The sequence below is a fragment of the Mycteria americana genome, chromosome 6 (genome assembly GCF_035582795.1).
Source record: "Mycteria americana isolate JAX WOST 10 ecotype Jacksonville Zoo and Gardens chromosome 6, USCA_MyAme_1.0, whole genome shotgun sequence".
In the NCBI taxonomy this organism is placed as follows: domain Eukaryota; kingdom Metazoa; phylum Chordata; class Aves; order Ciconiiformes; family Ciconiidae; genus Mycteria; species Mycteria americana.
In genome coordinates this window covers 17,821,671-17,848,546 of record NC_134370.1, presented here as the reverse complement: position 1 = coordinate 17,848,546, position 26,876 = coordinate 17,821,671, and the positions used below count along the sequence as shown (strand labels likewise).

Sequence of the window (26,876 nt, the reverse complement as noted above, 5' to 3'; positions counted from 1 at the left end):
AGGAAAGATCAAAAATTTTTTTTGCAAAGCAGTAATTTCAGTTCAAGTTCTATACTATTATACAACTTCACCATTAAGCAGAAGAGGTAAATGAAGACTTTGTGTTTTTCTTTTGAGAATCTCAGAGGAACTCAGACAGTAATTGTTACGATTTTTATTTTGATTTAGCAGAAGAATGAATGCCAGTCATCTATTCCAAGAGTAAGGGTTGCTTCTTTCCTCCCCAATTAAGCTACTATAACCCACTTAGTGGCAGTAGCCCTACTCAACAATACTGTTCACAGACTGGCATGATTTTTTTTTTTGGTAAGATAAACCAGACTATATTGGCAAAAGGATATGAAACTACGAAGCCTGAGCAAATAACCCACTAACAAGGTGATGGGAAGACAGTTATTTCTTCATACTTCCTGAAGTTACTACTACCCCCACCCATACTTATTTCAGCTGCAGAAAATGAACTGCACCCTGGACTAACAGAGCTACTCACAAAGGAAGTACAACTCCTATTAATAAATGTTTAGAGGATGATGGTCTTACAGTCTGCACAAGTTAACTTGCTATAAAACTAACCAGGTATAAATTAACACGTTTCTAAGCCTGCCCAAGACTGAAGGCCAGTAACTGCCGGGGGCGGGGAGGATCTAGATTTATACTTCACTATATTAAAATGTGTGGAAGAAATTTAACCAAAATTCCTTCCCCAACATCCAAGAATTTATGAAGATGGTTTTAAGTTGGTTGGTTTTTTTTTTTCTTCAGACTGTTTCATAAGCTCTTGAACAGTGAAGAGGAAGTGTAGAGTGTAGAACATATTCCTTTACTTTGATATTAAATACTCTGTTTAGCGAGCCATGTCATTTCGCATTTCTCAATGGATAGTATAACAGAAAACTCAACATAAAGTTAAAAAAGAACAAGGAAACAAAGACAAACTCTTAAAAATATAATACAACCCTATTTAAAGAGCTTTTTGTATAAATGTAACATTGTACTGTGGCAGTTTGATATACTCAATATTAGTAAGTTATTCCATGTATTTGATATGATCTGCAACAAGTGACATCACCTCTGTTCCACAAATTGACTTTATTAAAGAAAGAAATTAATCACTCCTCTAAGAACTGGAGGAAAAAAATTGTAGTGTACAAGTTATAGATGTACACTATGCAGACCAAGCAATGTCAGAACACCAGATGAAATAATGCAATATAGCGTGGGGACACCTTTGAATTCAGAAGGTACTTCTGAACAGAATAACCAGTTTCAGCCTCCCTATACCACTCCTAACATCAGGAACGGGTAGAAGAATTGCTTTATTAGGAAAATTTGCTTTTAGACTCTAACATCCGCTATAAAACTGACACCAAGCTTCACTGATGATACTTGAAAGACAATATATTGTTTATGTGCTTTTACATCATGTGGCAAAAGTAAGCAACACTTTACATTTGTACTCTATCAGCAAATCTCGCACTTCTATTTATTCAGTATAGTTCTCTATTTATAGAAATGCTAATGCTAACAAAGACAGCAGCAGCAAAAAAAATTAATCTACTCATTTATTCTTGAGGGAGTGGGGGAAGGGGAAAAAAGCAACTAAGACTGAGCCTCCAGAAACAGATAATGTAACACTTGACATGTCCTTAACAACTCACATGAAGAGACAGGCTGTAGCCATGAAGTAAAAATTAAAAACAGTTTATGTCAAGTTGCCAACTTACTTGACATATTTCTTTTTCCCTGTTTGGCAGGAAACTCGGTGAACTACAATATGGATGGTAGAGATTCTTGCTCCTGCCTCCTCTTTTTTTTGTTAATTTCAAAAGTGGTATTTTGCATGTGTCTACAGGCATCACTTTCAAGGCTATTTTGTCATTTGGACACTACCTGTATGTTTAAGCCTCTCAAGAGATGTGTGTGATTCCTCAGCATCTGATTTCATTTACAGAATGTAGCATCTATTCCAAACACACAGTGCATAAGAATAAACAAGAGCTTATCTAGTCTTCTCTCAGTACGACATTTATAAGAAATAAAGTATTTCTTATAATACAGAAGAATAAGAAAGCATATTTGAATATAATCTCATTATATACAACTCAAATACCAACTCCAAAAGCAGGACAGAAAGATGAGGAACTTTAAGGGAACAAAAAATTTTCCTTTTGACAAATTTTCTTCATCCACAAGGATGGACGTGGACATTATAGGACACAGGAATAGGAAAAGCAGAGCAACATATTACCTCATCCCACTTTTTCCAATTAATAATTTCTGCTCACTGTAGGGTATAACTCATAGCCCCTAGTCTGCCTTTAAAAGCACAAGTCTTTGAGATGCGAGTGGACAGGCTTCTACTACCCCATTTTGCTGTCCTGTTTTAAAGAAGTTCACTGTATCTTTTCTTGTACAAGGGAAAGGCCAGTCTCATATTGAATAAAGAAATTTTTTTTTTCCCCACACAGAAAATTGTTCTGTTGAGATACTTCCTTTCCTCTGACAACCACGAAAGCCAGTTTTGAAGACAGCCATTTCAATCATCATAGCTTGTAATTAATTTCTTATGACAAAACATTTATTGGCAACTTCAACGTCTTTTCCAGTTTGAAACTTTCTTTCATGTTTGAAACTTTAATGTTTGAAACTTTCTTTAATTTTCCAGTTTGAAACTTTCTTTAACTTTCTTTAAACTTTTTCTTTAACCTTAAGTCTCCTGCGTGAACTGGAGCAATAAGAAAATGAGTTTGTGATCATCCACTAGGTGGGGCGTTCCCCAAGTTTATGCATCAAATCTGCTTCTACTTACCACACTGTTTAGGCTTAGGAAGAAAATTTCACTTTCTGGGAAAGGAGAGCAAGATGGTAAATGCAATAAATAAAGCAAGTTCATAAGTATAAAATGTCTAATGTTCACTAGAAGGGACTGTTCTCAATGCAAACACTCTAACAATTAAGCTAAGGTTTTTTTAGTATGTTATAAGGAGAATTACAAACAAACAGGAAAGGGCAGCAAACAACTTTTCTTCTTCTCCTAGAAGACAAGCAAAAACTAGTACTATATTAGTAGTTAGGAGTTTTCTTGAAGAATTAAGAGGGGTTTATTTCCTTAGTTTCTGAAAAAAACCCCACCTGTTTTAAATCTAGCTAAGGAGAATAGTTTGAGTTATAGGAACTTTTACATTACAGGATAATAATATGAATAGCTGACAAATAGCATGCATTTCAAGAAAGATCCAAAAGGAAAAAAAAAAACAAAAACCAACAACCAACCAGAACAACTTCTTCACAATTCCTACAGAGACTTTTAACTTAAAGACTAAATGTAACTTGTTACAAAAAAATACACAGACTGAGCTGGCAAGACTGCACTATGGTAATCAGCTTCAAAAACGATGGGAGGAAAGGGAGGAAGTCACATTAGGAAACTGGATCTCCAGATTTGGTCTTAGAGAGTACATCTACTCTTAGCCTAAAGTTAGCAAACTTAACAAGAATTGTAGGTAAAAACATAGTTATATGCATCACTAGGAAGGCTATCATGGAAATAAAGTGCCCTTTAAAAATCAAAATGGCAACACGAAGAAAAGATGTTTGAGAAAAGTCACAAGTATGATTTGAGGTCCTGAAAGTTTTCCTTTCAGCAACAGGCTAAGGGAGCTCATGTATTTCAAAGAAAAATGTGAAGGTCATAATCATACGAGTAGCTTCAAATCAGGATAACTTCTAATACTAGAGTGGTTTCCAAGACAAAGGCATAACAAGACTCAAAAGTTAAAAAAAAAAAAAAAAAAAAGAAAAACAGATAAAAATTCAAAAGGTGAAGCTAGTACATATTTTTAGACCATTCATGCTAAGTACTGGAAGCACTTACCAAGGGAGAGGACAGCTTCTGCCATCATGTTAAAATTTTGTATCATGAGTGAAATATATTCAAAAAAGCTTCTGTCAGTTCCAATCAAAAGTTATTTGGCTTGCTGCATGCCATTTTATGACCATTTCACACTATAGGAAGTGAAATCAGAGAACAGTAATGATCCGCTCTAGTTTTAAAATCTGCAAATCGAAAGATCAGGAGAGGAAGTAAAAGCTCCAAGCCTACACACAGAGTGTGACAGAGGCTCTGTTGTATTACTGCTTGGCAGGGCTAAAGAACTAAGCTTCTATAGGAACTCATACTTGCAGACAAACACTACAGAAAAAAGCTGACAAAAGAACTTTTGAATACTGACTGCATAAGCATTTAGCATATTGCAATTATGAATAATGACCATTTACATTTTGTATTGAGATTTCACTGAGTTCAGAAATGTAGGTCTTCAGCAGAACTGAAAAAGACAGACCATAACAGAACTAATACTTCCTGGAAAATATTTCTGACTAAATGATAAGCTACGGGAATAGTGTAAAACAATTCTTGGTTTTGACATTCATAGCTGACCCTTATTTTACCTTGCAGTTTTCTCTTTTTTTATTGAGATTGCTGCACATATATAGATGTTTCCACCCTTTCCACAATTCAAAGCATTTAAAGGTTCCATAAATGAAAGCTTCAGTGTTATAAAACTCAAAGTTTTATAAACAAATTCAAGCTAATGCTTGAGAAAATTACTATTGGGAGAAAACATTTAATATTTACCTATGTCGTTTTTCAACGTACTCACTCTAAAATGCACTATTTTTATGCAAAAGAAAGTCAGAGAGTAATATTCTTCAGCAACAAAATGAAAGGGAAATAGGCCTATTATTTTTAATACTTTCCTTCATTACAAAGGGACTAAACACCTTTCTGCATAACTGTAATTACTGGAAAGTGCTGTATTAAGTATTAGCTTTTTATTCATTTGGCACTTTGGATGTGTAGATAATTAGTCTGCAGAATGTGCCAGAAGTGCTAAACCACTGCAGACTATTCACAAAACATATACTCTAACTTGAATTGGTAGCAAATGCTGGAAAAACAACATTTTCAACCAAAGCTATACTTGCAGTTTGTCCCTTCTAACTACAGTTGCTACTTAGCTTTGTCTGCAAAAATTCTTCCCCAAAAGAATTCTAAAAAAAAATGGGCACAAAAATGCAGCTACAGGTCAGATTTTCTCAAATGATCCATTCACAGCTGAAGCTTGCAGGTATTTCAACTCTCAAATTGCCTTTTAATTTATCTAACAACTAAGTGAAAGCTTTCAAGTTTTAATACGTTCTTAGGCGAACGTCAGGTGATCAATTTACATCACAAAACACAAGCAAGGCTTTATAGACACAATAATCTAAAAAGCAATGCTACAACATAAGGAGAAACGAATCAAGTAAAATCTAATTGCACTTGGAAAGAGCATGTATCACACATACGATGACTGAATGTTGTCTAGCCCCTACATTTTACTATGTTTTGGTTTCTTGTGACCTCTATTTATATCATTCAGTTTAAACTGAGGAACTCTACCTAGCACATCACTCTAATCTCACTGTTCTGTAGTAGCGGGCTTCCTGTTTGTAATGGTTCATGACAACTGTTTTATCTCCATGAATTTGTCTAAGCTTTATCCACATGCAATCTTTTTGCATCTATGTTTTGCAGCAAGAATTTCCACAGCTTACTGCATAACAAAGAAGTATTTTCTCTTGTTTGCATCCACCTGTGTTCATCTCATTGTTGCCACCTACTTCTTCATTTATGAGTGCTGGCAAATACTCGCTCTATGGCTGCCACCATGGCATACTTCACAGATTTCTAGCATAACTTCTCCTTCAGGGCATTCTCTTCCAGGCTAAAGAATATTACTCCAACTAATTGCTTCTTTTATGAATGCTGTTTCACCATCTGGTCCTGGAAATTTATTTTACTGCTAATTTCGTTAACTTGGTCACTAGTCTATTCTGATACCCTTATTTGAGCCAAATTTTGGATAATTCCTCATAAAGAAGAGTTGCAATGTAAGAACCTCCTGAAGGTCCTAGAAGATGAAAACGGGTTAAAAAAAACTAAACAGTTTTTCTGCCATGGCTTTCTTTGAAAAACTCTTTTGTATCTTGTTCATCTGCAATCATTGCAGACTTTGGGCAGCATTTCTGTGTTTTGATAGATTTGGAAAAAAATTGCTAGTTTTTCAGACTTTTGCAAGCTTTTTGCATACTTTTTGACTCACTTCTAATCACCTCCTTAGGCTGCTGTATACAAGTCTCTTTTCAGTTTTTTTTGAGATCTTCTTTGAGGAGACACATATTTGTTTAAAAAAATAATCATACAATAGGTTTACAGAAGTCTCTATGCTACCTGCAAACACTTTATTTTAACAGCCATATGTTTTGGCTTTCCATATGGCTATGTAAAACACAGGTGACTGCTGTCCATAGACTAAATTGCCAGCATCTATAGTAGTAATTAATTTGAAACCACTATTGTCAATCCAGAGCTACACCCAGAAAGAAAGGAAGGGGGGAAAAAAAAAAGTCAGAAATACGAACTTTTCAACTGGACCTCAAAATAGTTTCAGGAATCTGTTACCTTAACTATTGTAGTGAAGACTAAGATGTATCTTGAGCCACTGGCAGCCACCTTTGTAAACATTCATTTCACTTTAAGAAGTCACACGAAGAGGAACATACACAGAAGCTTGACCAAATTTAAGCATTGCTACGTGCATAAAATTACTCGTGTTTGCAGGGTGAGGACACAAATTAAGAACAGGTTTCTTACACTTCCATCCCATTTTCAGGCTCCCTTAATCACAAAGATCAGCACCCCAACACAAATGAATAGCACACCAATTGACTCCTCTCCTGCAGGACTGCAGAAGTGTAATTATGACAGGCAAGGAAGAACATTGCAATAAAACTGCTGGAGACCTCAGAGGTTAGATAGCAAAAGTTAGACACAATTTATCTCTAAAGCTTCTTGAACACTATGATTTTTTTTTTTTAAACTCCCTTTGAAACTGTGTTTCATGTGTCACAACTCTCCTTATGATTTATCAGCCATTAACCTCCCTACTTTTAAGTTACCTGCTACAGGTAATTCATTTATCACTTAATTAAACTAACACAATTTATCCCTGTAGGCAAAGAAAAAGGAAACCTGGGAAACAGTTATATGCATGCTGAGCAGACTAGCTCTGTCTTCTCTCAGAACGTTCAGACTGGACATTAGGAAGCATTTCTTTACAGAGAGGGTGGTCAAACACTGGAACAGGCTTCCTAGAGAGGTTGTCAATGCCCCAAGCCTGTCAGTGTTTAAGAGGCATTTGGACAATGCCCTTAACAACATGTTTTAACTTTTGGTCAGCCCTGAATTGGTCAGGCAGTTGGACTAGATGATCATTGTAGGTCCGTTCCAACTGACATATTCTATTCTAGTCTAAAACCTGCTCCAGTGGTCATCTAAGAAAGCCTAAATCATTTGCAATGCATTTCCCAGGAGACAAGATCCTTAGTTTCAAAAGCATGTTCTCAATTGTTCTTTCAAGTTTTTCTGAAATGCTGTAACTAAGGAGAATGATGTGTGAGTGACAACAGTTCTGTCATAATCCTGAAGGCTCTGTTGACTAAATCTCAAGCAACCTAATAAGATAACTCTACGACCATCTAATTCAAACTGAAAACTGGACTAGTCTCAAAATTTTAACTGGAGATTAGGAAGTCATCCATTCTGCTATCTACTTCCAAGTCAATCAGTTCCTGAACCTTTCAAAAAGAGGGTGGTATTTATGAATGCTCTTATACACTGGTGAAATGGCTCTATTTTCAGTTCATGCAAATGGTAAGAATGGTTTGTTTGACATTATTCCAGGGACTATAAAGTCTCCAGATCCAGCCTAGCAATGATCATGGATCTTTTAGTGACCTGAATATCCATGTAAAACAGACATAAAATTAATGAGCGAGAAATCTTTTGATATCAAGTAATGACAAAGAATAATTTTGCTGGAGGTCTTCATGTTGCCTTTAAGGGTTCAGGCTTACATTTCAAAAGCATTTTTGAACATTCTAAAGAGTAAATTATAGAAATAAGCAGAGAGTGCAATAGGAAATCAAGTTCTGCCAGTAAGACCAGTATGATTATGGGTCCACCAAAGAAATGAGTTTGAACAGGTAGCACCAGAAACTGACAGATAATTGTACTAGGACTAAGGAAGACAACTTCATCCATAGCTGAGAAAGTATCAGTACTAATCAGAAGAGTTTATGTGGAAGAGGCTGGAGATAAACAACGGATCCAAAACATTTGTGCATCTTTAACATTAAGGAGCCTAGAGTTTTATGACACTGCACAAGCATAACAGGAGAAAACAATCTGTCCTCTTTTCCATAGATTTTTGCTCATGATAGGAACTATCTGCAAATTTATCCAACACAGCTCCTCAGGCTTCTAAAAGAGTAAACTTCAACTGCCACAAGAACCAACTGTTTCAAGACAGAACACCAAGCTCTCTTTTCACTCCCAATCTTTCCCTCACAAAACCAAAAATCCTCAAATAAGCTGATATGAAAAATGCTTTTGTACATCAGAGGATAATCTTCCTCAATCTTAAGGAAAATATATATCTTAGCTTTAATAATGCCTTCTTATAGGAAACTAATAGCCAAGTAAGGAAGAAACCTAAAATACTACATATTTCCATTGAGCAGGTTACCTGTACAGTCAGTCATATCTGAGGACATTTTTCTGCCTAAGAGACAGACTATGCCTGATAAAAATAGAAGTCAGTCTGTGAAAAGCAGATTTAGAGGCAAAACTGTAAAAATATGCTCAAAAAGCCAGCTAGAGAAGACCAATATGACAACTTTGCAAGCCCAACTTCAGAACTAAGCAACAAGCCGCAGGTTTTTGAGGTAATCAAATTATAAACTTTAAGATATTCTATACATTAAAAAAAAGAAAAAAAGACTGCTGTAAAAAAATCCCATTGGTCTCATATTCTTCCCTTGGTTAGTTCTTTGTGTAAAGCGACTATAAGGTGATATTTGCTCAGTACTAAGTTCCTGAATGGAACCTCAATTGGGCCAATGATGTAAAAGCAAGAACAGGAGGATTCCATTTCCTCTTCTATAGCACAGTAGAGGCATAGGTAACCAAACAAAAGTAAATTATTTTTGTCACTGAAGGAAAAGACAGCTTTAGATAACACTCAGAAGATAGAATGGTTTAGACTACAGGGGGAGATAAGTTACCATTTGCTGATGACAAGCCTTACTGCTGTTAGATAGAATTAGTCTCAAGAGGATGCTACATGAAATTAAGGGAAACAGAACTCAAGAAAAAAGGCACTAGGTGTTTCAAAAGACTTATTTCCCCCATCAGACAAAAACAAAACCAAAAACCCCTCTAGGAGAACATGTAAAAAGTTTTCTTTTTTTCCTCCTGCACCGAGAGCTAAAGAAAGAATAGAACAGTAGAGATAATCTCACAGCATTCAAAGCTACTGCTTTAAAAGACCAGGGAAGTGGCACAGGCAAGACTTCCTTTATATCTTCTGCTGTTTTGATTTGGGAGAAAGACGAAGGCTTTCATATTTAGAGAAGGACCAACAGCTGAGACCTGAGCACTAGCTCAGTAATGATCAGCTATTGAGAAATATTGCAGCACCAAACTGTCAGCTCAGTTTTCTTCAGTAGGGCCAACATATATATACCCTGAACCTTTCCTTTTTGATCTATTCCCTAAAACAGCAGGTTTTATTTTGCATTTCAACCCATGCATTTATATGCATATAAAATATTTGTATGTATATGGTATATATCAATGCAACTGCCTTGTCACATTTCATAGGAATAAGCCATATGAATCTTAACTTTTAAGACTGTTTAAGATTCTCTTAAGATTTAAATCTTAATAGCTTTCAAAAAAAATGTAATATATTTTAGCTTGTCTTTTCTATTTGCACTAGTTATACCACTTTGTGTAGAATTGTTTATTTTTAAGGTTGTTGAACACTTGGACTTTTTTTTTTTAATAATATAAATCAACTATAACCCATGGAGAACCGCCAGTCGACAGCTGTCACATCCTAGCAAAGAGACAGGCAGTGTTCAGCCTCTTCTGGTTCTGATTCTCTCCCAGGTGAGAGATCAGCATACCTCACTCCTGCCGTGATAGCAAAAACCAAGACCAAGTTCTAGATGAGAAAACCGAGAGAAGTGTGAACTTCACTTTCTTCCCATTCTCTATCCCATATTTCCCCCTTCTCTTCAAGGTACTATTCAACTCTGTATCACTTTTTCAGTTCTTTTATTTCTGAAAGGTTTTAATCCTGCTGCATACTGAGGTTTCTGAACTACTGCATTTTATCACCTCTAAATAATGGAAGAAGTCATTAAACAGAAGCATTATCCACTCTGCTTTAGATAAAAAAAATAGGCACACAAGACTGAAAATTCACTGATTTCTGTAACAGAGGTTCACTAGAACAAGCAAAACTGAATAGCCACATTATTAAAAGATTATAAATGCAAGTTCACACATGGCAGACATTGGTCCTTCATCTCACTGAAAGCTCATATCTTAGAAATGTGGGGTTCTACATCAATGAACCTCTGTGTCAGACTCAATGGCAGTTTTGTGATGCAGACAAATAGCTATTTGAAACTGGTTTGAGACAGCCAATGTTTTTAACCTGAGGCAAACTTGTATTGTAGTGATAGAAATAAGGCTATTAATGAACTCACCAATATTTAAGTACTCCTATTGGGCCTCCCATTGGTCAAATTTCACAAGTCTAGCACTGTACTGCCCTGAGCAAGAAAATGAAATAGGAACCATTTTCATTAGGAAAAGGTTAAAGCTCTTCCTATTTAGAGGAGGGAATCAGGACTCAGTATTAGTTTATACTGAAGATTAATTGTTTGATAAGCCCAGTATATAGTCAAGTCAGCAAATTTTAAAAGAAGCCTCAAATCTGTATTTTTGCATCTCAGTCTCTTAATGTTTTTCTAGAACAGAAAAAATGACATTTATACACTCTCTACAGTAGCGTACTACTAAAACATTACAAAATTAGAGGCTAGTCTTTATACTCAAGATGTTTCTGACTCTAGCTCAAGATTCAATGAGAACAAAAAAGTGGTCAGCACTTGCTATAGCAAATACAGACACACCTTCCAGCTTAGAGGAGAAGCAGAAAGTGAGATCTTTCCATCAATGCAGGTAAGTAACAGCTTCAGTCATCAGAAAGCTTTTACTGAGTACAGCCACATCACATACCTGCATATGCATTAAGAATAAAAGTGAAAATGATAATAAGTATACTGTATAGAAATTCACCTTTTCTTTGGAGTTACAGTATGGATCACAACTCTAAAGTTTCTCTCCTGTTTCCCTCTCTCTCTTTGCAGCACCAACCCTTAACAGTGCAGTTACTAGGGCACAATGGTAATAGAAGTCTGTAAGGAGATAGCAAAGTTAGAGGAAAAAAATTAACATTAACAGATACCCAGGAGATTCTCTATTTTAGTCCAATGTTGTCCTAGAGACCAACGGTACCTGCTTGGCTGCCTTTTTTGCCCTTGCACTGTGACAACACTTACACCAGGAAGAGGAAGACATAACAGAACTACCCTATTAAACGCTGCTCCAACCGCTTAGCAACACAGTCATTTCGATGTCTCTTGAGACCCTCATAAACTGCAATCCTTCCTCCACCCCCACAGGTTGGAACTGTGGCAGCACTAAAGAAGTCACCAGTTGGAAAGCTCAGCCACGCTTCACTGTTGTCACCAAAAGCTCTTTTCACAGCTACTTCCTTCTTAACATCTTTCTCTCTAAAAAGTCTGTTCTTCAGACACTGAAGCTGACAACTCCCTGAAGGGCTAGTTTTTACCTTCCTAGTCTCAAGAGTAACTGAAGTTCGTGTTGTTATTCCCACTTTACAAGTGGAGAGCAGGTCAGGAAACAAGGCACAAGTCTAAAACAAACCACGTGAAATCAATAACTTTTGTCCTGTACATTGTCATTTGGACGAAGCTTTAGATCTCTTGCTATTTGAAATTCCAACTAGAAACTGAAATTTTTAAGAGTGTTGTTTCAGACACCAGGACAGTAATGCATTTCAATTTGTTTCCTGTGTCTATTACCCTTGTGTGCTTGTGAGTGCCAGCTAAGTTTAGTAACTAATTAGACTGGAGTCACAATTCCATTAGAGGTCTGGATCAGTAATTCACCAAGCAGGAAACAAAACATCTCTTGTTGAAATAACTGTAGCTTTATTTGAGGGATTTTTTAAAAAAAGAATTTAAAGAGGAAGAAGTCATCCAGTAGCTATACAAACCTCATTGTATGCTTCCCTTTTAGAAGCCACAAAATAGGTCACGCTCAAATCAAGCAAAACCCCTGGCTGACATAAGTATTTTAAATCAGTTGAGCTTTGACACTGGAGTAACAGCTATCAAAGATCATCCTGAACATAATTAGTAGTTCCAATACTAATTTTTTTATTTATATTGAAATTGGACAGTTTCAATGCAAACACTACTTTCCATTGTTCTCAAAGCATACTAAGCAGCTGCAAAAACACCCCTTCAACTAAGAACAACTGAGTAAGGTCATTACCAAGGAAGGAGCAAGCAGTAACACAAAAGATTTGACACCCCTGTAAAAACAGCAGCTTATTGGTATAGTACAAAGAATCTTATAACACTGAGAAAGCACAAGGGCCTAGGGTTTCCTCAGAGAGATGTATATAAACCGGTGCTATTCTGCCATTGCATAGTAGGAGGTTACAACTAGGGGTGAGCGGATAGACAAAAGTATCAATAGTGTTCAAAAAGAGAAAACTTGAAGTATTAGCACCAAGAAGGAAACAGCTAGCTTGGAAAGACTACAATATTATAAAACCCTTTAACAAGTACATATGGATTAACCCACTGTAGGTCTTAGAAACTGCAAAAGCAAGCTGAGGTCAGCGTGGAATCTATGGCAGAGTTTGATCTGGTACTAAAATACTTACAATTCAACCAAACTCTACAAGTGGTAAGAGGAAAAGGTTTGAAAGTTCACCAATACGCAGAATCCCATACCTGTCTGACAAAATGCTCACAAATCCCAGAGTAAAACAATACACCTCTGCCTCAACAAAAGGGAAAGCCCTAGCCTTTCAGTCTTGTGTATTGCCCTAGGATGGTCAAGGAGAAACAGCTGAGGCAACAGGACACTGTTGTAGCACTGCTCTCCCGGCTTTTCAAGGCTCCCCAACTTGCTAGATAAAGAAATAGGAGCAATGGACAGAAATCAGTGCACCCAGCCCCTACCCCACTTCACAACAGACAAGGCAGAGCATGTTGACTTCCTTCCACACAAATGTGTACCTCCATGTATCTTCATTGACCTTTGCAAAAAAAGTAAAAGGGTCAATGTTCAGAGCCACTCCCAACTCAAACAGCTTTCACTGTATAATTGTTGTTTGTGCTGTGCTTGGTATTGGGATTCACTGGGGCTTAACAAGCTTGTAAGTACTGCTGAAAGAGAAGAGTTAAATAATAAGCCTGTACACAGACGCATTTTACCCAAGAGGGATACAATGGTCTTGTATATCAGACAGAACTAAAACTGCAGGTCACACAGTATTCCCACAGTCTTCCCAAACCCCCACTTCACCTTGTCTCATCCCCTTAGTCTTCAAACCTCTTTCAGTGTATCTATTTGCTATATGCATAAGAGTTCAGCAACTCCTAGAGAAGGAGAAAGGGTTGGGGGGAAATGCAAGTTTGCCAGAGGAGCAAAAAATTCCACAGATCTTATAAGTGTTTCTGTGTCAAGTCCTGGAGGCTTGTTAAGGGGCAAGGAATAGAGAACATATTTATGTAAAATCTTAAGTCCAGCTTCGGAAGTACAACAAAAAGAAACAAAAATAGTCACCTTTGGGTGACTTTGGGACTTGCTTTCCTCAACCACATCTGAATATAAAGACTACTACAGTTGCCAAGTTTACATGCAATACTGGTCACCTCCTAACCACCCCCCACCCACACTGGCCTCCTGTCCCCAAACAAAGACTCCCAAAAAAACAGCCTGGGGGTGGGGGGAAGAGCAAGCACAAAATCACTAGACCTCTGCTGGCCTATATAACTACATGAACAAAGCATAGCAACAGGGAGAAATGTTGCATCTCTACCCTTCAAAGACTGTACTACTTCATATTCTATAGTGCTTTATCCTGCTTTATCATTCTCATCTTGCTCGTAGTACTACACACTTCCAAGGTTCCCTTACCCTTTCCCGTCCCTCCCCCGAGGACATATACAGAACTATAAACATGACTATGAAGGCTATAACTACGAAAAGTAAAAGGTATTTATATTGAACTATAAAGAAACAGAATAATTTTTTTTATACCTTGAATAGAACATGTTGCTAATTAAAGCATTTGAATTATCTAAGAATACATGCCAGAAAAAATACTGTATTAAGAAAAGGATATTAAGCAAGCAAGCACTCCTGCAGCATGCAATGAGATGGTTGACTTGGGAGGCTAATGAATTAGTATAAACAATTTAAATCTAATTTAATTTAACAATGTAGAGCATTTGTGCATTGCAAAGCAACAGACAGTCATTTGTTTCTTCATTAAATCAAAGATAAAATTGCTGATTACCCTTCCATGAATTATTTTATTGAAGAGGATGGCAAACAAATTTTATATTTAGTTATAAAAGTTCATGGCTAATCCCCAAACAAGCAAATGTAACCAGTGAAGGATACCAGTGAACATAATATAGACCAGCTGTGGTTTAGGGTAACACCTTATTCAGCCAAAATAGATTCTCACATTTTAACAGTTACTGAACAAATGTTTATACAGAAAATTAATGTAGCATTTTAAGTTTATGTTTTATTTCCACAAAACATATCTAAATAGCACAATTTACTATTCACAATCTTTAAGTGTGGTACTAAAATTATTAAACTCCCTTCTATTTTACAGATAAATTTATGAACTTGCCTCAAAAGTGTTACCGGTGATATCAAATTCTGGTGGAACAAAGGCACCCTCTGGATCATCTTTGAAAGCAAAAGGAAAAGTGTCAGATTAGAAATTAGTAGTCTTGCTTGTTTAAAAACCAAACCATTGTGATGATACAAATTTAATGATACACTCCTATCCGATACGAAAGAAACTATGTATATAGCAGTATTTTGGTTCACTCATATCTGATGTACTAAGAACTTGTTATCCATGTTTCCAGTACTAAGTAAAATAAAGTGCTATTTTCAAACTTTCTGCAAGAAGATACCATACTTTTCCTACTAAGAAACAAAACAGACAAAACACCCCCAAAGAAATACATTTACCATGCGTAACCACTTCTTGCCTTCAGATGTTTATGTTTGGACCAAGTTATCACCTAAGCTAGTGTGGCTCAGCTGTGGCTTGCAGGTTTGATTTGATTAATCAGACATTTCCATTCACTATTTTCCACTGCAGACCTGGGGGATAAGAGTTCAAGCAGCAAAACAACCTGAACAGCTAATTGCCTTTTCATCTACAGGCCAGCTTAGAACCTTAACCTTTCTGCTTAGTTTAATTATGATAAAAGAGTTGAGGAAGCACATTCCCCACCCATGTGCTGTTTAGCAGAGAACTGAGTTACTGCAGCAGCCACTTCTGAGTGAAGAGGTGGAAGGAAGAAAGGAACATCTTAAGAGAGACCAATGTTGCTGCTGCATCCAAGCATCCATGTAATATCACACTGTACTGATGTCACATGAACCCAGTAAAGAACATCAGGGGATTAAAAAAAGTGCCTGACTAAAAACCTACTCTTCACATACATATTCAACTCACCTAGTCTATTCTTCTGTGAAGCCAATGGATGACTGAGATCATTTACAAGCAAAAACTATAAATTTCCCTTCTCAACAGGGAGAAAAAAAAAAAAGTATGCTTACAGGTGTGGCGTACTCATCATAGCTTTAGCTCTAATAGAACTTCTGTGCCTGTATTTTACAAGTGAAATGTAAAGCTCTTCTACTGTGAGGATACTAAACTCAGTTATATGGTAGAAAGGACTTTTTTTTACATATTCATATATTTCAGCTACCTGGCATGGCTAACTATCCAGATGCCACTAACTGATTTACAGTTCCTTACAATGTTCCCAATTCTACTTTCCCACTGAAAAAGAGGGGTACGCAACTAACTCTGCATTCCCCCCACACCACGTTTTTTCCTGATATTTGTGGGGGGCAGAAGGGGAAGGGAACTAATGGACAGAAGATGTTTTGTGTCTGTCCTGTCCCCGTCCCCCCCCCGCTCCTTTCATCTCCCCACTACCTTTTCCCTTTCTTTTGATAGAACACTTTAAAGCTGTACAAGCATATAATTTTTATCACCGTATTCTTTTAATATAATGTTTACAATGGAAATTTGTCTGATTTGAAGAGACAAGAAGATATCTGAGCCCTTGGCAGAACATCCTATTGAATGTTTGTCACTTCAGCACCACAGAACCTGCAGGAAGCAGAACTTGCTGCTAAAGCAGAGGTGACAGGCTGTTCATTTTATCTCACTGGCAAGCAAATCCAGAGGTTATAATTTTCTTCTGGAAGAATAAATCCATGGGCAACAACTATAGGGAAGCAAAAAGGACAACCTCGCCAAGTGCCTATCTAACAAACTATATTTTAACCAAATAGTAACAAGATCTGAGGTAAAGGGGAAGAAAAAGAGTCAAAGACACAGTGGAGTGTGTATGTGGGAAACAGAATATATGGATAAGTTTTTGCATTCCCAGGAAAAATGCAACCTTCTTTAAAAAGAACTAATGAAAAGTCTCTTCCTCAGAGACTAACATGACTTCAGGGAACAAAATCTTTGTACCTTTGCTTTGGATGTGAATTTGTTATCCCACATTTTAAGCACTTGAATATGGCAAATTCCTGGATCAATTGTTTGCCAGCTATTCAATTAGACTAAAACATTCAAGAAGAAATTGATTTTTTTTTTCTTTCCCAGCTTCAAGCAAAGATCTTAGTTGAGGGGCATTTTTCATCCACTAGATTTATTCTCTTCAACAAGTCTTTCATATACCCTTATGAATACAAAGCCAGCTTTTTTTTCTTGTTTTAATTTCAAGTTATGACAAGCTCCTTAAAATAAAGGAAATTGATTTCACATTACCCTATTAACACGGAACTAAAAGTTGACTCACATATATTTGAGGAATTTAAGCACAAAACAAATACCACAACAATTATGAAGATACATTTTCATCTTTATTTATTACATGTTATGTTGTTGCAAGCTTATTTGAAATACTATCTTTAATTCTAAAGAAGGCAACAAATATTCATTTGTTGCAAAGTTATCTTACCCCATTTTTTCTAAATACTGTGATCTAGATTTTGACTAAAAGAATAAACACTTGTTCTGACAAATTTAAAAATAAATTAGGTTAAAGAAAGTATAACAAAAATCTGAATAGTGTGTATATGGACTAGAATGGTTCTTCTAGTTACAAGCTGATATAATTTTAAAAGGACTATAGAATAAGAGCTGGGTTGTTTTTTGTTTTGTAATATCCCTCACAGGCTCAAGACAAAGACTCTTGAGATGGGCCACGTGAAAAGGGAACAGCAACAATAACATGCTTTTTTGTCTGTGCTGAAATCAGAAGTAATTTTTTAAGTTAAGCATCCCCCCATTCATCTGCTACGATACCTGAAGATCTTACATGCTACTACCTACTGTTTTTTAGCATTAAAATTAGTTTCTCAGTCAGTCACCACACTTGCAGAGTCTAAAAATCATGACTTCTAAAAAAATAATAATCCTTTATTTGAGAGAGAGTTTTCCTTTCTAACAGTGAATATGCACTAGAATTGCCCCATTCTCTATGGCCACAATCATCAAGACACTTTGAATGTCAGATTTCTCTAGAAATAGAATATATCCATGAAATGAGAAGAACTGGAAGAGACCAAGAACGTGCTTTACATAGGTAGAGACTTGTGCACACAGATACACAAATACATAACTTACAGTGTTTAAAATGGAGATAAATTACATTCCCCTGGATAAGTCTTAAAATAACTAGGAAGAATCTTACTAAGCAAACTCATAAAAGCCTTTGTTCATCAACCACAAAACTGAGCATGTAGTTTCATACAGACCTATACTCACCCATTCCTACAAGTTTTTGTTTTCTCTTTATTTTAATTATAAGTCTTAAGAATAGAATATAATGCTTTACTACAGTCTCTCACTATGAGTTTCCGTAGTTCTAAAACAAATGGCCTGGAAACACAAATACTTACCACTGAGCTGTTCCATGAAGCATACATTGCCATTGGTGTTAAAAGCCAAAGTATCAGGAGTGATGCAGAGTGTCTGGAAGATTGCAGAATGGGCAATGCTCTTCAGAGAATGGCAACACTCCAGGCAAATTGCCCAAATATCTTGCTCAGTAAGACAGCTATCCCGCAGTGACAAAATATCAGCAAGGGACACATTCTCCTGCCAAGATATGAATTCGTAAATTACCCTGAATTTCATGACACTACTTTGTGTATCATAGATCACATTTGACACAATTGGCTGCGAGTAACATTTCCAGCAAGTTCTCAGACTTTCTAGGACACTGATTAACACCCCAAGAAACACCAAGTGCATGACTTCGCTCTTAACACAGAGAGTCTCTTAAGAAGCACAGTTAACCTGAACAAAGGTATCACAGTATGTTAACATCAAAAAAAGACTTACTGTGGGAGCTATGTAAGTTAAATAAACACTGCATCAAAGTTAGGGAAACAGACCATTTGGAGGTAAAAGCAGAGAGACTAACTTAAAACATTTTGTTTAACCCATGTCTCCCTTAAGCTCTTCCAGGTGCCTTTGGATAAACTACTTAAAAATTCTCTTCACAGCAGTTTTCCCTACCATCTGTGATCTGGGAAAAAGTACCCTCTAAATTAGCGTGTCTTAAGAATGATGCTGTTGTGAAGTTTAGTGGTGTAGCCCATTTAATAAACACTCAAAAGCCAAACAAGCCATAGGAAAAGTGTTCTTACACTTTGACTTAAAATCAGACACTTTGGTTGTCCTAGGCCTCCCCATGATACCTAGAGCTCTTAGTGATCAAAATAGTTTATGGACTTTGTTTCTCAGTTACTGTCCTAAACTATAAGTCAACTTCCTTTGACCCCATCATCACAGTAAGGCTATGAAGAATCCAGTTCCAAAAAATGTGGCTGTAATGTGGCTTTTCTGGTCAAGATGTTCAGAAACAGTGCTTTGTTCAAAGCAGCTAGCCTTTTTATGTACATTTTTTTAGAATACAAAACTAATACTTTACCCGTAGCTACAGAAGTAAAAAGTTTTCATGAACTTAAAGGCATGACAAGAACATACAAACAAAACATCAATTCCATCTGTAAGGAAAAATGGAAGTATCTACAGAAGTTACTTTGCAAAACTATACCTCTATTAATTATTAATTACACATATTTTCTCATTTATGTGTAGTAATTAAGACTAAAGACTATACTTCTGAATGATACTAAATACCTTGAATTGAAGACGTAGCTGCATATTAGAGTATAGAAAAAAAAGTATCTCATTGTCAGCAAAGCAGAGTGTGAGAGATCTTAAAGCTCAGAAAACTGTAGCTGTTTAAACTTTTAATCCACTGGAAAATACAGTTATAACTTTCTTTACATACCTCGGTACTGGAGAACATCAATGATATTTGGATTACCATTTACAGAAGGGTTAACAGTTTCCTAACATGTTTTTCAGAGAATTAAGTATCGCACTCATCCTTCAAACAAGGACCAATCTTTAGTCTAAAAATTTATTTTGCTTTTTTGGTCTAAAGTATAATAATAAATATAAGAAAAAAATCAGGTAGGAAATAAAGTGCACTTACTATTATTTGGGAAACAATTTATATTTTCAATATTCTAGTTTTCATCGGCCTAGAGATGGACTGATTTACTAATGGCAGCATTACTACAGTGCCTTCTAGCACTAATCACGGGCCCTGGTCTTATCGAGTTCAGTCCTACATAATAATGAACAGCAAAAGCCCTTACAGTTTAGGCACATGAGACAAAAGATCTCATTTTCTCTGTGCTCTGCTCAGCACCATATGCTTAATGCTGCCATCAGGTTTTGAGGGTGCATGAGGAAGTTTTGCACATCTTTATGGGGAACTTCTTCCAAGCATGAAGGGCAGCACAGAGGTTCCTGTATCTGAAAACATAAACATATGACAAGGAGCTGGACCACAAACCATTAGGCTTTCAAGCTGACCAAACTGATAGGTAGGATGAGGATAGGCTTGGAAAGGAAAGAGTAACTGCTTATTCTATGGCCAACCAAAAAAAGTTAAAAAAAAAAAAAAAAGAAGAAGAAAAAGAAGTTCTATGACCAAAGCAATGAACCAGTAATTATTTTTATTTTTTAACTCTCCTAGGATCATCCAGCTAGGTGACATGATGGCATTTGCCAAAACTGCAAAAAAAGAATGTTTCACTAATCAAGATGCAAAATTACGAGTTTCATCTGTGCATATGGTCAAGAAAGGCTCAATTTAGAGATTGTGTGAAATAAATAAAAACTGCAACCTTTAGGACAGCCTCAATATCAAATTCTAGTCACAATCAGGACTTGATAGAATTTCTTTTGAGTCAACTTTGAGGTTGAGCTCTACAGCAGATATTGTCAGCAGTGATATCTACAGTTTAAACCCACAAAAGCATCTTTATCTTGTGGTCATTTGGGGAGTAAATGAAAGATGATGATGATCTCACGTTAGACAAACTTATCTTCCTTCCAGGGGAAGGGAAAGTTAGGCAATACAGAAAAAAAGACAAAGGAAAAAGGAAAAAAGAAAAAAAGGCCTATGAATGTTCAGTAGCTTCCCTCAGCAATGGATGGCTAGGTGAAGATAAAAAAAGCAAAACATCACCACCACCAGGCAGCAAGCCTTCTTTCCAATGCTCTTTCCAAAGCTCCAGGACAAAGTGATTTACTTCACAGAAACCATGTATTTCTCAAATGACCACACTATCTTGACCTTAGTCATTAGAGCTGCTATTGCAGCAAAGAAAGGCATTTGTAGAGAACAAAGCATTGAAAACACCAAGACATGCATTTGATTAGTTTGCATCCCTAAAGCAATATGAAAACAAAGTTTTCACTGTGGAAAAAAAAAATCCTTTTACAACTGTAAGACAGTAGTTTCTGGCAAGCTGAAGCTTCTGGCAAGCCACAACTTCAGTACTTTGGACCACTGAAAAGTTGGTTCACTCGAACTACAGGAAAACTCAGGTGTGTTATGTAACAGAGACAGTGATGCCTTTTCTCTCTTTTGTCTCATTATCAGTGAAAGACACTTGTAAAAGCAATTACTGTTTAATAATTACGGAAAGTGAACTGGCCAGACAACCATGCTTTAATTATTCACTTTAGTTCTCAATTTTCCCTTATATTTTCTTCATAAAGTATAAAACAATTCAGTAGCATTTGTAATTAAGCAGAGGAAGGCAGAGCAGGAAGAGAAAACAAATTAATCTGCCAAATTAATCTGTTGTGTGTACAACTTCTTAAAAAAATTGAAATTAAATATTAAGGAGTGTGAGACAAAGAAAGTCCAAATAAAGAAAGGCATTTGAAATACAGCCACACCCTCAATATTTCCTACTCTTCAGCTCGGGCAGCTTCTTGCTTCACATATTGGCTTTTGTAAACCTCATATATCAGACACTAGCCTCATTCCTTATACTATGTACAGTGATGAGAAGCAGAGGCTCCACTAAATGACTAAGCAGCTGAGAGTTAGGTACATCAGCATTCACAGCTCTCTGGCACCTAAGTCTTTTTGCCAAGATAATTCACACAAACTTCAAAACAATCTATTCCAGAATCATGGAAAATGTGGGGCACACCATTCATTAAATTAATCTCATTTGAAGAAAAACACTGGGTTGCCCGGGTAAGCTCACTGAGTACTCTTCAAAGCAGCCCTTTTTTATTAACTTCTCTAATCAGCAGGTGATAGGTCATGCTCATTCTCTCAACAAGAATATTGAAAATATTCATCTGCCTGGAATAACTAAATAGAAGGGACTGGTAGGAATCCACAATTAAAGTATATATTGAGCAGGTGAGAAAAATGGCCTTGGGTCTTCCTCACACAGAAGAATTGACCCTCAGCCTTCTCCCATCCTTAAGAAATAATCTAAATATTTAAGCTAATGTGTAAAAAGGAGGCCACTACCACCTTCCTTCTTCCTCCTACATTTTGCATGGGCCAGTCTGAGAGGGCCTATTACACTGAATGCTACAGATGATGGGAGGAAGAGCCAAACTGCTGAGCCATGAGATAGCTTATGAAAGCTGGAAGGGACTTTTAATTATTTTCAAACACACTTTTAAATCCCGATTCAACTTGGGTTCTTGATGTAGCAAATAAGAAAGCTTGCAAGATCTGGTTTGGGGAACAAGTGGCTCACATACAGTTCACCAAACTTTTACTTAAAAAAAGAAAAAACCCCAAAACGTTTTGCCCAAACATTCACTAGGTGGTAAGGAACACACTTCATGTGGAAAGATACAAAGAAAGATGAGCAGGAGCAATGAAAAGCAAGTGTAAAACCAAGTACAAATAGAGACAAATCTGATAACAGACTGGGTTTAGCTACAGGTTATTTGGCATAACAACTGAACAAACAGATTTAACAGCTTGGTTTTGTTTTGTTTTTTTTTTCCCCCAGTGACAAGGCCGTTTTACAAAGGGCAGCAAGAAATGGCTGTACAAAAATCTGGTCGGTGGCTACTGGAAACACTTTTGCCCATATAAGAAATTTCCCTTTATCAGGTGCGACAAGGACACGTACTTCCCGACTGCAGCATTAACCCACGGCTACGACAGGAGTTATGAGACACCCCACGCTCGAGGACCATGACTTTGCTGTTGTGTGGAGAAGGTGTGCACGGGGACAGACTAAGCCCAACTTGGCAGCTGGGATCACCGGGCAGGAGAAAGCGAGGAACCCGCGGTGAACACACGGAAAGCGAACGGTTATGCCGACACGGCCTGGCCGCTCCCGGCGAGGCGGGTGAGCCCCCGGGCTCCGGCCGTCTCCGGGGCCCGGCGCAGCCGGCGGGCTGCCCTTACAGCGCGGGCAGAAGGAGGCGCCGGGGAGGGGGGGCCCGTGGGCCGTCCCTGAGGCCTCCTCACCACAGGTGAGCGCAAGGGCGGCGGCGGCTCCGTCCCCGCACCTGCCTCACTCACCTCATCCTCCAGCAGCGTCGGCAGAGGCTCGAAGTCGTAGCAGTTCACCTCCTCGTCCTCATAAAACACGTCCTCTGCGGCACCAACGGCCTCCATCCCGCCCGGCGAGGGAGCAGAGGCTTCACCTCCGCAGCCTCCCTACGCGCCCGGAGCACGGCCCGCGGCCCCCGCCGCGACTCATCCCCACACCCGCCTGCGGGCTGCCCCCGGCGGTGACCCCCACGGCGCCGGGCTCGCCCGCCCGCCCCGCTTTAACCCCTTCCCCTCCCGGCGGGGCCCGGCCGCGGGGCGCCCCCTGCCTCTCCCGGCAGCCCGCCGCCGCCCGCCTAAGCCCTCGGCTGGGACAGCGCTGCCATGGCAACGCGGCCCGCCGCCGCCTCGCCCGCGCGGCGCGGCCTCACTGCGGCGGCTCCCGCCCTCCTGCGGCGGCGCCCGCGCCCGCCCCCGCCGCCCGCCTCGACCGCCGCCCCGCCGCGGCCCGGGGCGTCCCTGAGAGTCACCGGCCGCCGGTCGCGAATCCCGGCGCGTCCCCCGCGCCCCCTCCTCCCCGCTCACGGTGAACCGCCGGCAAGAAGGCGGTGGCGGGGCGGTGGGCCCTGAGGGGCGCGCCCGCCGCAGTGCCAACTGCGGCCGCCGGGGCCTCGCGGCAGCCGGGGCCCGTCCGCGGCTCGGGCTGCGCTCTCCGGGCGAACGGGGGCGGCGGGAGGGAGGGCTAGTGCCGGGCGAGAGGCCGGGGCGGCGGCGTTGCCGGCGCCCGAGGTGCTGACAGTCGGTATGGCCGGAGAGCTGCTCCCGCCGGCGGTTTTCTCCCGTGAGGGGCACCTCGGACCAGCTTAAACCCCCGCCCTGCCTTGCCCGTGTGCCCCGGCCTCGTATTATCGCCATCGACTCTCCAAATCAGTGGATTTACTGGATAAGCCCAGCGTTTAAAATTAGGCAGGTGACCAAGTATTTGCATGGTCATGGCCATCACTCCTGCCGCAGTTCGAACCATAACAAGCACAAAAGAAAACAATCCGATATTATCAACTTTCTTTTCATTAGCCCTAGCCCATTTGTCCTATCCACAGGGCTTAGGGTGCCTAAAATAACTTCATTAAGACTCCCTTTGAAATTGAAGGTTCAAGGTGAAGGATTCCTTCAAAAGTACCACCTGCGTAGACATGTTTTTGTTTCAAGTAAACCTCATTGGAAACCGCAAATTGTGTGGTGTCAACAGGCCGTAGCCGTTTCCCTTTCTGTCTGGGAAGGGGAATCGGTATTCGGCAACGGGCAGGTAACTGCACACGCTGCACAAACCCCTGAGCAGGTGTCTCCTGATTTAGTTTTAAGCACGCATGCAGCTACATCGAAATCTTTTATCTCCGTTGTAACCGGCGTGGTGGATGGAGAGAATAGACTGTTTTCTCCTGTAATTAAATTGCACAGCTATAGGTACTTGGAAAATAATAGTGCCATTTTCATTATTCTGCTTTCCTGTATTCCTATAATTCTATGTCAAAATGGAGCATATTAATGAATTAACCTGTGCACAGTACATCGAGCAAAGCAAGAGTTTTATATTCAATTTTGTATGTAGTACTCCTTGGAAAAGATTAATACTCCATTAAAATATACATTAACAAACACTGTGAAGCAAACAAAGATACTTTGATTAACCGCCCCATAAAAGTCATCCTGCAGCAGTTGTAAGATTTCTCCCAATTAAACATTAATGGGATACATTCCACAGTTATGGCATGCTACTGAGAAGAAACCCAAACCCAGGCAGATTGGAATCTTTCATATATTTGCTGTCTTCTTACCAACATTTTTGAATGATACTGATGTGAATAAAATGTTTTTAATGATTATAAATATTCCTAATCTATATATACTTATAATTTGGTAACTCAGGCTTTAACTGTGAACAAATATTAAAGCATGGGAAACAGTGAGTGCCTGGCACTTCTGCAATAAAGCCCAACGTGACTCCAATAACAGCACTATTTTACTTATCAATTATTTCTTAAAATGTATTCCACCAGCATATTTGGCAAAATGTTTTCCTCAGGCAGCACGATCTTCCCAAGAACAACCCTAAATTCTGGACCCTCATGGGCTGGACTCATAGCTGCATTGTAAAGAAAAAGAAACGAGAAAACTTTCTCAGGTGTGTAAATTAGCTCTAAGATCTACATTCATCCATAAATACATCTTAGATAAGCACTCCATTGCAATCACCAATTATGTCTAGCATTCATAAACATTTCTGTAAAATGAGAGTTTAAATCAAACCTATGGGTGCTGCATGGAAATTCACATGCTAGTTTTGAAAGGATCAATATTTTTTGTTGAATAAGAGAAATTCACTTGCTAAAAGTAATTAGTAATTGAGTGATAGGGCATTTCCCTGTAAGGTTAGCAGACTCAGGTTCAGACACCTACCGTGCATTATATGGACCTTGAATTTAGGCTTGGGTAGATTTTGCCAGAGTAAGGGACTAACTGACTGTATCCAACTGATTCGAGATGCTTGAGACCTATCTCTTGGTTGCTCTGGTTAACTTACTTGCTCTACTGAAGAACTATTTATACCAAGTGGAATACGTAAAGTGGAAAACAAAATGAAATAAACACAGAGGGAGCAAAAGAGACTACTCCAAGTTACAAAATACAGCAGCACAGGATTCCTCTGTAAACAAAAACTTGTAGCGGACTTTGCCTTATCACAAGTGCCTTGATAGGCAGGACAGAATAGTCACTGGCACTGATATGGTTTGGTAGATTCTTCCAGAAAAATTGCTATACTAAGCCTCTGCTCCCATCAGTAATTCTGTTGTTTTGTTTTCCTTGTTGGTCTCACAGTTGAGGCAACTGTCAGAAAAGGCACTGTAACTTGTTTGATACAGTCATGTAACAATTCTCACACTAGAATATTTGTTCTTATTAACATCTGCAATTAATCATGGCCTGTGGGAGCTGTTGGAGGACATGCAACACTACACAGTTCAGCATTAGAAAAAATCCCACATGTAGATGAAGCTGACAGTTTCTCTGCAGTCATATTTTCTGTTGTTTCTTTTCCACAAAATTGCTTAAGACATTTGAAGTTCTTAAGATGTCTTTATAGAGTATTGGTAGGCATTTTTTGAAAGACATTTTGATGGATACGTGAGTGTCTGTGGAAATTATCTTCTGAGTCTGAGATTGGCTGAAGATGTAAGTGAATATCATATTAAAACCAGAAATATATAGAACAGCAATCAAGTTCTCAAAGGTGAGGTTGTCAAAAGGCAGAAATAAAAACATTATTTTGCACTAATAATACTCTATAGCCTGAAAAGAAATAAGAAATGTTAGCATAGATTGAAGGAACATACTGTGACTAAAATTGTTTTGGTAAAGGATAGTTGAAACAGGTTTCATGGAAGTACCAGAGAGAGGTTTAATTTCCCTGTGATCAGATTTTGAATATGAACCGAGATCTCTTTAGTAACAATTACACCAGGAATCACAATTATTAGAGATTTTGACTTCTTCATTGTAGATTAGAGATGAAAAACTACTAAACAAAGGTAAGCTCCAGGTATAGTGTAGATATTATGCATGAGAAACCTCTTGGCCAAAAGGTCATTGAAGCAACATGGAGTTTTGTGTCTTAGACT

General features: G+C 38.5%; 1 protein-coding gene across 1 annotated transcript in view; it reads right to left on the bottom strand.

Annotated features, from left to right (window-relative positions):
- The window catches only part of KNDC1 (kinase non-catalytic C-lobe domain containing 1), a 65,218-nt gene extending 41,803 nt beyond the window's left edge, over positions 1-23,415 (bottom strand). Inside the window, exons 1-3 of the mRNA XM_075504089.1 lie at positions 23,230-23,415; positions 18,248-18,446; positions 14,934-14,992 (exon numbers count right to left, since the gene is read on the bottom strand). Of these exons, the coding sequence (XP_075360204.1) occupies positions 14,934-14,992; positions 18,248-18,446; positions 23,230-23,325 (354 nt within the window). The 5' untranslated portion in view covers positions 23,326-23,415. The remainder of the gene's footprint in view (positions 1-14,933; positions 14,993-18,247; positions 18,447-23,229) is intronic.
- Between the last annotated feature and the right edge of the window lie 3,461 nt (positions 23,416-26,876).